This window comes from Mesocricetus auratus, unplaced genomic scaffold, assembly GCF_017639785.1.
Source record: "Mesocricetus auratus isolate SY011 unplaced genomic scaffold, BCM_Maur_2.0 Super-Scaffold_100014, whole genome shotgun sequence".
NCBI lineage: Eukaryota > Metazoa > Chordata > Mammalia > Rodentia > Cricetidae > Mesocricetus > Mesocricetus auratus.
This window is the reverse complement of record NW_024429197.1, coordinates 6,445,693-6,460,351: the sequence shown is the minus strand read 5'-3', so window position 1 is coordinate 6,460,351 and position 14,659 is coordinate 6,445,693. Positions and strand designations below refer to the sequence as shown.

The window sequence follows — 14,659 nt, the reverse complement described above, 5'->3', positions numbered from 1 at the left end:
AAACTGGATGTGGGCATCAACAAGCCAGACATCAAACATCTGTTTACAATTACAATTGCCAGTGTGTGGGTGTGGTGCTAGGTGTTTAATTCTTCTATCTTCAAATTCCCTAACAGTGTAGAATAGTGGGGTGCGGGACCACTCTAACAGTTGGGAGAGCAATGCTCAGGGAGCCCACCCCTGAGCCTATGCTCTTCTCAGAATAGCATTGTGCTTCGATGAACCTGTCCTAGTGCCAAAGCCATCCACACTCATGGCACACCCAGGGGGCCAGGCTGGAGCCCAAGCTACAACACCTGCAGCCACTGTCCTCCATGACTGCCTTCTGACATACCTGAGGCATGGGCAAACTCTCTTCCGCAGAGGTCACAAGCCACAGGCAGCCGCTTCTTCTTCTTCTTGGGGGCATCAGGCTCTCCGCCTGTGCTGTGGGTCTCCGGCTGGTGCTTCTCCAGCTCCTTCTCCGAGTCCTTGGTCTCTCCGCCATCCTTACCCTGCACCTGTTTGCTCTTGGCCACCCGGCAGCGCTTCATGTGTACCTTCAGACGACAGTAGAAATGGAAGCTCTTGTCACAGGCTTTGCAGATGAAGCTCTTCTTGGCAGAGTCCGTGGAGGCAGAAGTGTCTTTCTCTTGTTGCTCTGGCACGGACCCAGGCTCCCCCTGATCCTTTTGTTCCACAGGCTGGCAGTCTTCTCTGGCTGCATTGGCCGCTTTCTCCTCTTTGTCCTTGGCTCCAGGGTGAAACCTATCACTCACCGTCAACCTCTCCTCTCCATTTTCCTTGGTAAGAAACCCTGCACAGGAGAACACTCATGGCTCTAGGGCTCAGCTTCTATTATGGTTTGTAACTTTTTCTAACACACTCTTAGAAGTGACTGGATTATCTGGATCCTCAGGAAACTCAGAAGTAATATATTGCTGTCATCTTTACTTCCCACTAAACACAAATAGTGCCATGTCACACCTGTGCTCCTGGCTGTTAGGTACCAAGAGCACATAAAAGGAGTAAATATCTTGAAACACGACATCCTCTTACATCAACCACTGTTTCTTATACTCAATATAGAAGTGCCCGAGGTCTACCAGGCCCCAACCCCTGTTTCTTACCAACATGTATCAACTCCTGTATGAGGGGTTGCAGGCTAGGGAAAGACTTGTGGACACCACACAGGAGGCGACAGATTGCAGAGACCGAGACAGATTTCTCTGACCCCCTGCTCAGCAATGTTCTCAGGGCCGCTTCAGGGCTCACTGTCTCGGAGATTATGTTCAGCATCTAAATGAAAACCAGAGACAGAGCTGTGTTAACATCAGCTTTTCTCCATGCTCTTCAACATGATGGGGGGGGGGGTGTTGAATTCTAGAAGACACAGAGCTCTCTGGATGGGTTATAATTCTCCTTGAGACACATGAACTTATTATTAGCACCTGGCACCTCCAAGGAACCTATTGAGAACTAAGCGAGCCTGGGGGGGGTGGTGGAGCAGGGTATAAGATTCTGGAAGTGACCATGGGAAGCTGGGGGTGGTGGTGGTAATTAGATTCTAGAAATGAGCATGGGAAGCCTGGTGGGCAGGGTTCAGGATTCTAGATCTGACCATGGGAGGTGTGCGTGCGCATGTCTGTCTGTCTGTCTAAAGCATTTATCAGAGGCTGCTCCTGTAAAGATCAGGATAATTTTTCATAATATATAATTGTCTCTATGTCTAGAAGTAATTCTGCATAGAGAGTGGCTTCATATTTTTAGATACTTAGATGTACCCTTTTAAACATCATTTTCTTTCATAAGAAACTCGGCATTTTAAAGCAAGTTCAAATAGGGGCTTTAAAGAGGCCAGGAATATGATTTCAAAGCTGTCCTCTTTCAGAATGTTAGCGCTGTGGGCAGAGAGTCAGCACACTGAGAAAATAAAGCGAGACCATCCACAGATGGTCATGTGGAACTTTCATTTCGGAAGATATTTTATTTCTGCTCTTTTCAGGTCTATCTAAATAACCCTGATGCCCCTGGAGGCAGGCAGGAGACTAATTAGTGAGGCTAAAGCGATCAACGGCAGGGGCCCCAGTTCTGAAGTGCACAGCTCTCTGGAGAGAGACGGGCAGATAAGCCTTGCCTCTGGAGCTCTGCAGGAGCGTGTGCCGCCTTCTTCCCGTCTGAGAGGCAGACTGGGGTGGGGCTGTTGCCAGAGGGGATGGTTAGAAACCTGCCCTTCTGTCTATGTGGATCAAAAGGACATTCCAGGTATATCTGTGGTTTGCTTTTATGTTCCTTTATTAGTCTTCCCCGTTGGAGGTGTATATACCCAGATCTGGACGTCTCTGAGTCTTCCTCAGCCCCCATCTAGACTTTCTGGGATGCTGGTCACATGGTGAGATGCCTCACAGAAAATGAGCTGGCACTATTTGCTGCCCCATATGGGCAAAGCTTTGTTCTATGTTTATCTTGGCTCTTTCAGGAGGCCAGAAGAAAACATACAATAAGACCAACTTCCTTCATCTGAGCCCAGCTGCTTCTGAGAACATGGTAGAGAAAGAGTCACCATTTCTCCAGCTACTCTAAGCTTGGTTGGAAGATATGCTCCCTGGGCTTGTGTCACTGGCTTCAATTCTGGCTTCACTGCTTCCTCACCAGTTTCCTAGACCAGAAACACAAACCACTTACTCACCAGTTTCCTAGACTGGAAATAACTGTGCAAGCCTGAACTCTTCTGTAAAGGGACATGGCATCACCTGTCACTTGGGGATGGAAAGCTAAAGAGCAAAGATGTTCTTCAGTGGAATATCATTTTAACCAGGCAAAGGAGTGATACATTTAAAGTTTATGCTATGGAACATTACTTTAACTATGAGAAGGCACGTTACATTTGTTTATGCTGCATTTGTTTAATTATGTAAAGATGTGTCACATTTATTTCACCTTGCCTGCCTAAGGCACCTGATTGGCATAATGAAAAACTGAATGGTCAATATGTAGGCCAAGAGAGAGATAGGCAAAGCTGGCAGACAGAGAGAGAACAGGAGAAACCTACACTCAAAAAGAACAAGAAGGATCTCTGTGAGTTCAAGACCAGCCTGGTCTACTGAGCGAGTTCCAGGACAGGCTCCAAAACAATACAGAGAAACCCTGTCTCGAAAAACACCAAAAGAACAAGAAGAAGAGAACGAGGGAGAAAGGAGGGAGATGCCTGGGGCTAGCCAGGCAACCACCAGCAAGCACAGAGTAGGACACACAGAAAGGTAAAGAGCCCCAGGAAAAAGGTAGAGAAAGAGAAATAGGTTAATTTACAATTAAAAAGCTAGCCAGAAAGGAGCCTAAGCTAGGTCGAGCACTCATAGCTAATAGTAAGTATCCGCATCATGATTTGGGAGCTGGATGGTGTCCCAAAAGCAAATGCCTGGTACAGTGTTCTGAAGAGCTGGCGGAGCACTAGGTATGCATTATGTATGCTGCAGAGAATGAAGATGGCTCCAAGCATCTACCCTGCAAAGTTCTACAGAATTCGGGGACCCACCAGCCTTTACCCCCTCCTCCACTCCCCACCTCTTTGACAATCTCAGCCAGGCGCTCATCCTCTGAAGAGAAGTGTTTGAGCTCTGTCATCTGCTGGATGGCCTCTGTGACCAGCTTGCTATGCCTCAGGATTGCTTCCAATACAGTGCTCTCTGGGGCAGTCACTGAAAGAAAGGGACACTCAGCCAAACCACAGGCATCATGTTCTCCTTCACCTCTCCACTCCACTCTTCACAAAGACAACATAGGTCATCTGTCGCTTCATTTGGACTGGGAGTGGAGTGAGGAGAACAGATAACCACTGTAGTCAGAGCATAGCAAATGAGGGCTTGTCAGCACCCACATCCCCAAACATGATGTCCTTGTATTTCCTTTGACACATAAGCCTGTGTGTTTTTACCACCTGATGTCTCCATGTGTGTGGGTGCTGTGCCATGTTTGAATCAGGACTAACTACCTAGCTCCTCAGACACCACTTTCTGAACACATTCAAAACCCTTTCTTCTTGCTTTCTTCAAACACACAGCACCTTCGTCACTGATGGACACCCTGTTGTGCAGGAGAACGCAGAAACTTACTTGCCATTGCTCCTGAGGGGAGGGACACATGGCAACCATGAGAGTCCTCTTACCTCCTGGGGGTCCAGAGTTGTCTCTATTGGGGCAACACCAAGGCAGAGCACAGACAACTCACCTGCCCGGAAGAAAGCCCCGGCACCAGGCTCTTTTCCTATTTCCTCCAAAAGCAGGTTCAGTGGGCAGGGCTGGGTCTCTTGAGCTACTAGCAGCAGCTGCCAGATGGCTGTTGCAGAGAGAGTCTGCCTTTCCAGAGCTGCTGACATCATGGAGTTGAAGCCACCTGAGCCAGAGGCCTGTCTCACGAGTGCCTCCATAACCTTCAAGATGCAACACAAACATGGGTGTAAGAGATTGGTCCTGAGCTGGGTTCAAGTGAATATGCTGTGGGAGAGGAAGTCTTTCCAATATTTCTCTCTCTCGACCGGGAAACTTTTAAATTCAAATTTACTTGGTGTGTAAGGGGGTGGGGTATGGAGTCAGGGACACAGTCTAGTAGTAGAAATAGTAGAAAGTTTATTTAACATACACAATGCTTTGGGTGTGGCTTTTAATATATATACATGCAAAATAATCTTAGCTTGAAAGTCAGTATCAGAGAGAGAGAGAGAGAGAGAGAGAGAGAGAGAGAGAGAGAGAGAGAGAGAGAGAGAGAGAGAGAGAGAGAGAGAGCACTAGTGAGCGCATGTGCTTTAGTTTTTAGGCAGGATTGTGCACCCCAGGCTGGCCGGCCTTGAACCCATAATCCTCTTCTCCTGACAGAGTTCTTATCTGTAACGAAGTTCTTTGTTTTTTCTCACGAATGCTTCTCTTTATTACTGTATAACTATGGAGTGCAAAATACTTAAAAATACAACTATTTAGGCCAGTGAGGTGGCTGAGGGAGTAACGGCGCTGGCCACCAACTCTAATGGCCTCAGTTTGATCCCTAGAACTCTGATAGGAAAGAACTGACTCCTGCAGGTTGTCCACTCTACAAACTAAACAAACAAAACTTAAAAAGAAAAGAAAAAAGAAACTGCAACTATTCTATTTGGTACTAACCCTGAGAAAATGAGTCACCTTCTAGTTCTTCTTGGCGCCTCTCAACATAGCGGTGTATTATGTATTTATAGAAAATGTAAATGTGTGTGCATACATAGCTATACTTCCCTTCTTTCTGCTCACCTCTCTGTCTCCAGGGGCTACGTTCTTCACACGTGAGATTGCCTCTCGCAGCACCTGGTTGTCTGTGAGCACCTCAGATAGGTTTTCCTGGTACTTTCTCAGCAGCTCAGCGCCGTAGTCCTCAGGGTTAGGGTGGGCTGTAAGGACAGCAGCACAAGACTCAGGCCTGAGGCTCCAGAGGCCAAGGGCCCCACAGACACAGGAGCCAACACAAGTGAGAGGGCAGCAGCATGGGAGCTGTCTCTGCTGAAGAGTGGAGGCCTGTGGGTAGGCCTGGGCCACACACACAGCATTCAGGCCTCCTCTGGTCTACACAGAAGCCAGGGACTGCCCAGCAGGCGGGTAATGAGGAGGCTGAGCTTGCGAGAGGCTCTGTGGTACAGATTCAGGGGGGTCTTCCTCACAACTCCCCGGGTAAAGGATCCATGTGGTGATCCCAAATACCATTAGCTACCAGTCCAGGCTGTGCCTGGGAAGAGGTATGCCCTTCTGTTCAGAGGCCCTCTGAGCCCATCTGCTAACTACTTCTTAAGCGATAGTTCCTTAAAGGTAAAGAAAACACAAGCAAGCTGCACAAAACTAAATCCCCTAGTTTATACACAGTTATGTCTGTATTTTCCTCTTTGACCCAGTAAATCTACTTCTGGAAACTAAGCAAAATAAACAAACCTGAAGGCAAAGAGCCGTTGCCATTGTAGAGCCATGGTAATGATACTGACTGTGAAGCCAGTGCTAAGAGCCTACTATGTGCCAGGTACGTCACTAAACGTTTAACAGCTGTCATTTCACAACAGTCACAACAATGAATGTGACAGTGTACAACTTTTACACCTGTTCCAATGAGGTTCATAAAATGAAGCTGCCTTAAGGTCAAATGTCACCATGGCTTCCAGGGTTTCCATTACACCACATCTGCCCAAATCAGGGCACAGTAATGTACCACGCGCAGCTGTGTGACAGAAAAGCACACAGCTGTCAAAAAAGACTGGAATTTCTAGAGATGCAAGAGGATGTTTTGATTCTATTATATGAGCTAAAAGATAAGGTATGGACATGAGCACACATCTCAGCATCAACACTGAAGGACTGGGGGAGTAAAACAACAGCTTATTTTCTTCTTCATTTTTGGGAACTGTTCCACTTTGTATCTGTATATATATATTACTGCAAGCTGGAGAAAAGTCCTGTTTCCCAGAAAGCCATCTTCATCCTATATGCTCTGGGATAGGCAAAGTAGTTCCAGCTGGCTATGAACGGAACTGGTCTCCTTCTCCCAAGACGAGGGACACCAAGGGGACTGTGGCACACAGCTGGGAAGGTGGCAGTCAGGGCTTGAATTTGCCACTCACATCCATCCACAGAGTCTGTTGGAATGCACAGCCTCCTGGATCCCTCTGTCTGTTCAGTTTCACAGGTGACCCTGGGCAGCCCTGTGGGAGGAGGGTCCATTTATAAGTCTGAACCACAGAGACCCTAGGAGGGAGCTTGGTGGAGAAATGTCTCAGATCTCAACCAATCTGACAGCGAGCTTGCTTCACAACTCAGCCATTCCTTAATACAGCTCCTCTTCCTGGCACGGGCCAGAACGGACCCGTGAGCTGTGATTTTCTGACAAGCAGCTCCTATCTAGAGACTAAACAATTAACTAGTACCTGTGGTGCCAGGTGACTCTGCTACTTTCTGCAAATTCTCCAGCAGGAGGCTCAGGTTTGGGAATGCTGTTCTCACAGCCTGGAGGAGTTTTAGCAGGCTCTCGGCAGGCAGGGTCTTCTCTTCAGCCATTCTGTGTAACAAACTCTCTATCGTCTCCTTGGGTGTTCTGCCCTCACAGCAGTTCAGAATCACCTGCAGGGGCATGCAATCAAGCAGACACCGTTATCGCAATTCAAAATGGATCTAACACTGCCTTGGGAAGCCAGCAAGAGAGCCTAACCAGATGCCCATCTCCAACCTCCACAGCTGGCCTCTAGAACTACTTTTTGTCATAGTCCCTTCCTTTTTCTGTTTTGTTTTGCTTTTTCTAAATTTCAAACATTCTCCAAACAAACAGCTCTATGAAACTTGCCCAGCGGCAAGCCCACATATAACCTTTGCTTCCAACAGCTCGCACAGTTTGCAAACCTTTTTTAGAAACAGGACCAGCCTGGGACTTGTTATATAGCCCAAGCTGGCCTTGAACTCATGGCAATCCTCCTGCTTCAGCCTCACAACTGCTAGAGATACAGATATGCACCAGCACAGACAGCTGAAAGGCCCTCATGCCTGGCAGTTGTGACCCAGGGAGAAGTGCACAACTGACCAGCTCTTTGGGTCCTGCCTGCTTGAGACGCTGAGACAGAAACAGGCTGGCAACTAACACTGCTAAAAGGCTTTTCTATCTTTGTTTCATATTCAATTCTGTTTATTTACTTCCACTTTATTTGAATACTAAAAAATCTTAGTCTCTGACTACAAAACAATAAAGTGTTCTTTCAGATTATTTTTCTTGTAAAATCTTTTGTTTGTAGAGACCAGATCTTGCTATGGCTGCCCTGGTACTCACTCTGCTGCACAGTTTGGCCTCAAACTCAGGGAAATCCCCCTGCTTCAGCCTCCTGAGTATTGAGGTTACTGTGTATGCCCCTAGAATTTGTGGGTTTGTTAGTTTTGTTGTGAATTCTCTGTGTGCATACACGCCTGCACTCCTATGCACCAGCCCCATGCTCGGTGTGTGCAAAGGTCTGAGGAAGACACTGGTGTCCTGTCCTGTTCTATTAACTTCTTCTTGTTCCCTTGAGACAGGGTCTTTCAGGGAACCCAGATCCTGGCCTTCCAGCCCCAGGGATCGTCTGTCTCACCCCCAGCACTGGGCTACAGGCACACATGCTGACTCTGCCTACTTAGTACGTTGTGCTGGGATCCACACTCAGGGGCTCATGCAGCTGTCTCACCCACCAACCCATTTCCCCAGCCGCTCAATGGCCACATGTGTCAGCTCCACTACAACTCAACAGCCCCACCTCCCTTGATCTGTCTTGATTTGTCAATACATTTTCTGAGCAAAAAGGTCACAGGGCTCCAGGAAATAGGTTGGACAATTAAACATGTGACAGACACTTTCCTATTGCCATAGAACTATTTCCTCTCTCTCTTTCTCTCCCTCTTCCCCTCCCCTTCCTCCTCCCCTTTCCTCTCTCTTCCTCTCCCCCTCGCCTTCTCTCCCACCTCTCCTTGTCTCTCCCTGAGACAGGGTTTCTCCATGTAACAGTCCTGGCTGTTCTAAAACTTGTTGTAGACCAGGTTGACCTCAAACTCACAGAGATCCACCTGCCTCTGCCTCCACAGTGCTGGATTAAAGGAGTACGACACCACTCCCTGGCATAGAACTATTTCTTCTAATTTTGGTTGTGAGTGTAGCCTTTGATGGCTGAGCTCCAGTCCTAGAACTATTTCTTAATGGACTGTGGTGCAATATGCATACCATGGCTCTTACAGAGCCAAGAGAGCAGGGGATTATTTCACTGTATTAGGTCCATGGATCCACAGCAACTGAGCTGTGAGCCTTCCTCTGGGAAATGCCTGCTCTCAGGAGACGGTTAAGCAGATCAGTCACAGAAGCATGCCAGCAGCTGCCATTATCAAATTAGCTCCATTATAAAATAACGAATTGAGCTTTAAAACCAAATTGTCTTTCTACATGTGAAAGGAATACGTGTAAAACAATCAAGTTGTCATATTCCTTGTTAGTAATTTTTCTTTGGATAAGGTTTAATATATGGCAGATACTAAGTGAATCATAATTTAAAATTTAAGAGCTTGTATTTAAATCCTGTAGTGACTTCAGCACCCACCCTTCACTCTGAAGCAGCCTTCTGATGTCCAATGAAGCAGCTCAGGGACGGCTCTTATGGCCAGACTGACTTAGTTTGAACCCACTACTAACTATTCATGCTGTGTAACTTTGGGCAAGTTACATGATTCTTGGAAGCTCATTTTCCCCACTTACAAATGAAGATAACTGCATCAGCACCTGCATTGTCCTTCTAAGAAGCCTGTGAGATGAGGCTGCTGCTTACAGAGCCCGGTGAGACTGTTAAGGACACACGTGCTCCTTCAGAAGCATGCTGCTATTAGCCACAAGTCTTCTGCAGAGTGGTGATGATGCTCTCAGTGAGCGGAGGCCCAGCAGAGCCCAGCAGAGCCTCAGCCTCCTCCCAAGCTCCCAGTTCTTATGAGCACGGTCCCTGTCCATCAGGTTACAGAGCTGCTGGGAAGGAAAAGTCAGGACAACACTTGCAGGCCATAAGCAGTAAACAAGTGGCAACTATAGTAACTGCTATGCTTGCGCCCTGAAGTAAGAAACTCTTCCTTTTCATTTTTTACAGAAAGAACTCAAGGCTTTTTACAGAGAAAGCATGAAAAGCATAATTTCATAAAAGAAGTTCTGATGGGTCTGGTGATGTTCCCCGTGGTGCCATGACATTCACTTCTGCAGTCGACTTGGCTGGGCTGCTGAGCCTTCTAGCAACTGCTGCTGTGGTTGTATGACCCCAGCTTAAGAAGAGCTGCTGTGATTTGCAACTAATTTAAGTTCTGCTCCAGCCTTTTTTGTCAAGTAAACTGAAAGTGACAGAAGAAAATGACAGTGTGGTCTATCCTGCAGCAGAGCTTAGGGCTGGGGCTGGTTCTATCTCTAAGTGCTGTTTTACAAGATAATGGAACAGCTCAAAGTCCACTTTCAGCCTAGCTTGTCAGGAAAACCTGGGAGGAATAATCGAATGAAATCTTCAACAGGGAATCAGAGGCTTCTGGTGCAATAAGCAACTTACTGAAACCAAGTGCCCAAGATTACACCTAATCTGAAACCTCAGGAGCAAAACACAAGCTCATTCCCCACCATATTAGCATTGTCTCTGAATCTTACATAACTTTAAAACATCATCAATTTCCAAACTACATTTCTGAGATTAGAAGCTTCTTCCCCTAACTGTCTGTCTGCCAGGATATTCAACCTAAGATGACGCCGGCAGCCAAGATGACCAGGACCCAGTCCACTATGAACCCAGTGCTATCATACCAATGATTTAGAAACATCTCTCCTGGGCATCTAAGTCACTCTCTCAGTTTTAAGAAGTAATGCCCCGAAAGTTCTCTCTCCCCACCCCTCCTTCTAGACAGACATATTTTTAGCACAAAGTTGAAATCGATAACACCAACAAATACAGTTATCTAGTTGCCCTAAGAAGTCATGCCAGCAGTTTTATGAGGGTTTTAGCAGCTAGCTGTTGAGAGAATAAACTGGTGTGACCTTCCTGAAGGGCAATTTGACAATGTCCACGAAGACTTTTACACTCTATTCTAAAATTCCATTTAAAAATTACCCTAAGGAAATAATATCAAGAAGTCTGCAGAGCTTTGCCTGCAAGGATGTCTTCTGCAACATCATTTATAACACCAAAGAATTGGCAACAAATGCCCAAGAATAAAGAGTGAATGAGTCATGGGATGCCCATTAGAATAGAACAGTGCTCCCTGATCCCTGAGTGTAGATAGAGATATGTGGAGGCAGAGAAGAGTCCCGAGCTTTTAGTGCCTCAGCCCAGTACTCCAAGGAGACAAAGGGAAGCACATGCTGCTAGCAGGTTCACCTTAATTTTTAAAAAATATTTTTTGCTTGTTTTCTTCTGTATTTACATATTAAGCATGTATCATTTCTATAAATAAGAAAAGCATCATCATTACAAATGTGCCACAACATTCACCTCTTGCTACAAGTAAAGTCAAGTCAGAATCCCAGCAGCAGTAGTGCCATCTGCCCATCCACCTGCCCAGCGGCCATGTGCTGCAGAGTGCACGGTATAAGCTATGGTGAGAAACAGAATGGAGTATGCGACAGGAATTAGCCAGGGTGATTGCTATGCAGAAGGCATCAAAATATCGGAAGGCAAAAAGCACCTCGTGTAGCAAAGGCGCTAGGAACGAGCTCTGCAGCAGTTCAGAAGGGGGCAGAGGCGTGACACGGTTACCCTTTTTTCGGAGACAGGCAGGAATTCCTCCTTGGCTGTTTCCAGGAACTCCACAATAGGTCTGAGCTCTGTTACACACTGGATCAGGTCCTCTTTGTGTTCCAGTAACAGAACAGACAAGGTCTTTCCCTCCCCTGCGCTCCCTGGGGGAGAAAGAATTAGAGACACACAAGAGAAGCTAGTCAATTTGAAGAAAATGACAGCGTGGTCTGTCGAGAGAGATCTAACAGAATAGTAAAGTGCTTCGGTGCACCTGAATGCAGAATCACTTTTGGAGAGGAAAATACTTTATTATTCTGTTTAAACTCTATGAAAGGAAAAATGTTTCATTTATCTGTTGAAATACAAAGCTTCAGAGCCAGCCAGAGGTTAACTTCTGGTAGGCAAGGCCACTGCTTTGTACCTAACCCAAATGAGAGCAACTTCAGCCTTTAAGTGCTGGCAGCGAACCAGTCACTTGAGGCGCTGCTTTGGACATTCGGCTTTTTGAAAGGCATGAGGACAGTGACGGTAGCCTCAGTTTGTTGAGGCGCCAGTCTAGATAACTAGGGCTGAAATGGAGACTCACAGGAGGCCTGTTCGTATTTAACATGCAGCTTCTGGGATAGCACGAGAGCCTACATGACAGATACCAACAACACACATCACTGGCTGGAACTCTAAAAGCTGGGTCACCCAGGTGGCCAGAATGCCCTCCTACCTTGTGGCTGAGGCTGAGACACCTTCTCAGCAGGCATGGACTCCTGGCACAGTCTCATCAGAGACAAGACCACCTGCACATCCAGGCGCCCATCACGCACTTTGTCCAGGAGTCTCTGGAATGCTGAGCCTTCTCTTTCATCCTTAAGACATCCCATTATGGTCTGTGAACCAAGTACCCAGAGAGAAAGAGAGACCAATTACCAACAAGAACTATATCTGTGGCACAAGGGCTCTGCCAACTTGACCCTCTCCCCCTCCACCAGCCCTTCACCTGCACCAACTTGTAGGTACAGCAACCCAACCAGCTCAGCCACCTGGGCTCAGCACCCACTCCCATTCTCTAGTCCTCCTTAGGGGCCCCACAGGCCCAAATCCTCTCCGCTGGTCCTCCTCTGTGCTGGACACACATGCTAGAACTGTTTCATTATTACTTTCTCCTCGGAGACTTTTGGAAGGCAGCAATCATGCTCCCAGGACTCTATGGCCTCAACAAGAAGAAACCAGCCTGCCACACAGTAGCTGTGCAGTATATTTTTAACAAATGTAATGCACTTCTTGCCTAATTAGACCTTTCTGAATCTACAACACTGGATATTTCTCAGGCAAAGATATCTGAATTTCAAATTGAATGAACTGTCATTTTACTATTTGAGAATGCAATTAAAACCTTGCGAGTTAGGAAAAAAGAATACTTTAAGTCATTTACATTCTGAATGATAGACTATTTAGAAAGACACGGGCCTTATTACTTTTAGATATATTCTGTAATAAGGCTAACAATGTGTTGGCTTATAGGTGCCAGCTGTCAGAGAACATGATTCACATATTAATTACCCCATGGTAACGGCTGCTTCTCCTCTAGAAAGGAGAAGTGTCAAAGTTTCTTCTGAGACCAACACACACAGTCTGCCTTGCCTCTCACCCCACACTGCCTGACCTTCCAACAGCATTCGGCACCACTCGGCCATGGTATCAGTTTCCTGACATCAGGACATGAAGTGCTATGGTTGAAAACACATCTTTGTGGCCAGCCCCTTTCCAGCTTTCTCCCAAATCCATTACCATAGCAATACCTAAAACATTATTTTTCAGGAGAAACAGAACTGTCACACAGCCCGGCTGGTCCCAGCCTCCTGTCAACCCTTGTTTCTTTCCCTGACAATCCTGTAAAGAGGCTCGATCGATATCCAGCCCTCTTCTGATAGAGAGCCACACAGCTCTGCGAGATAGACCTTAGACTCTAGGTCTCAGGGCCACACCCTTGACTATTTGAGATCACAGTAAAGTATCTGCAACTCCAGTGTCAAAATAAACAAAATGAACATGCCTTTCTTTGATGTGACAAAACATCTCTTATGGAAATGGGAGGAAGACGGATGGGAAGGCAGAGTTACTATTTCTATTTTAGCAAAAATTTGTTTTGAAAAACATGAGGTCCACCAAAACGTAATTCCTTCATAAGTTGCATGTATACTTCTTATAGTAACCTTTGAAAGGGTTTTCTTATGGTTTTGGTCATCTCTAAAAGTAAACTTGGACAAAACCTAGTTTAATAATCTAGACTTCCATGGCTAAGAACACTTGCTGCTCTTGTAAAGGACCAGAGTTCAGGCTCTAGCATCCATGATGGGAAGTTCACAACCACCTGAAACTCCAGTTCTGGGGAACTGATGCCCTTCTCTTCTGGCTTCTGCAGGCATCTGAACACATACTGCAAGTGTGCAAGTGCACACACATTAAAAAATCTACATAAAGATTTTATAAATGATTTCCATTAACCTTAGGCAACATATCATCTATTTTAAAAACAATGAACAAGAAAGAGAGATATCAGGTGAATGCTTTAAATCCCCTTTGGCCAAATTAACCCAAATTCTTACGCTTTTGTCAGTTGGTCTACCATCTCTTTAGAAAACCCTTCACTGGTAGCAGTAGGCATCCTGAGGGCAACAACATGCAAAACAGCTCCCAAGACTTCTGGCTGCAGGTGCATGTGACGGTGTAAGCATTGACTTGCTCTGCTCACTGGCTGACTCTCTCTGCCTTGCTCTGGGAAATGCAAGCTACCATGTTTGAACTGCCCTAGGGAGAGATCAGTGGGAAGAAGGGACAGGTCCAATTGCAGCCGAGTGTAGTATGAAAGCACACCTTCTAGAACCTGCTAAGATCCTGGGGAGCCGAGTCCAGAGACAACAGTAGCTGGCTGACACTCCAGCTGCAGCCATGTGAGGCTCAAATCAGGGACCAGCCAGGTTCCACCAAACTCCTGACCTGCAGAATCTGTGGGAATAAGTAATGCTCTTTCCAGGCTGCTGGACATTACAATGATGTCTCACATAGGAAGAGGTGGTTTACTGTCACTCTTCATTCGTAACACCCTTGGTAAACACATTACTTCCTCAGTTTTGCTTCTCATTTCTCCCTTCCTTTCTTACTGATATCACACAGTCTCCTTATTCTACCCCAGGCCAGGCTGTTTCTTTGTTCACCTACGGCTCTCTGAATAGTCCACATTCTCTCTGGGTATCCACTGTGTCTGGCATTATCTTCTGAGCTGAGGGGAACAGAGCTTCCACCAGCGGTGGCTTCTGAAGTGCTCTCATCTGCTGTCTCTCCCTCTGCAGAACTACTCAGCGGTGAAATTAAAACATTTGTTAACTTCATTGCTCAGCAGTGGTGCTGGGTGACCACCTGGGA

At 46.5% G+C, this 14,659-nt stretch overlaps 1 protein-coding gene across 3 annotated transcripts in view; it reads right to left on the bottom strand.

Annotated features, from left to right (window-relative positions):
- The window catches only part of Zbtb40 (zinc finger and BTB domain containing 40), a 69,918-nt gene that overhangs the window by 16,975 nt on the left and 38,284 nt on the right, over nucleotides 1-14,659 (bottom strand). For 2 of the 3 annotated variants that reach the window (XM_013121267.3, XM_013121266.3), the window contains 9 exons: nucleotides 11,961-12,123; nucleotides 11,261-11,403; nucleotides 6,908-7,100; nucleotides 6,605-6,685; nucleotides 5,256-5,392; nucleotides 4,207-4,408; nucleotides 3,544-3,677; nucleotides 1,110-1,278; nucleotides 335-796 (listed from right to left, as the gene is read on the bottom strand). In XM_013121267.3, coding sequence (XP_012976721.1) covers nucleotides 335-796; nucleotides 1,110-1,278; nucleotides 3,544-3,677; nucleotides 4,207-4,408; nucleotides 5,256-5,392; nucleotides 6,605-6,685; nucleotides 6,908-7,100; nucleotides 11,261-11,403; nucleotides 11,961-12,123 — 1,684 coding nt within the window. The remainder of the gene's footprint in view (nucleotides 1-334; nucleotides 797-1,109; nucleotides 1,279-3,543; nucleotides 3,678-4,206; nucleotides 4,409-5,255; nucleotides 5,393-6,604; nucleotides 6,686-6,907; nucleotides 7,101-11,260; nucleotides 11,404-11,960; nucleotides 12,124-14,659) is intronic. The other variant, XM_040756330.1, reaches the window with a different exon arrangement.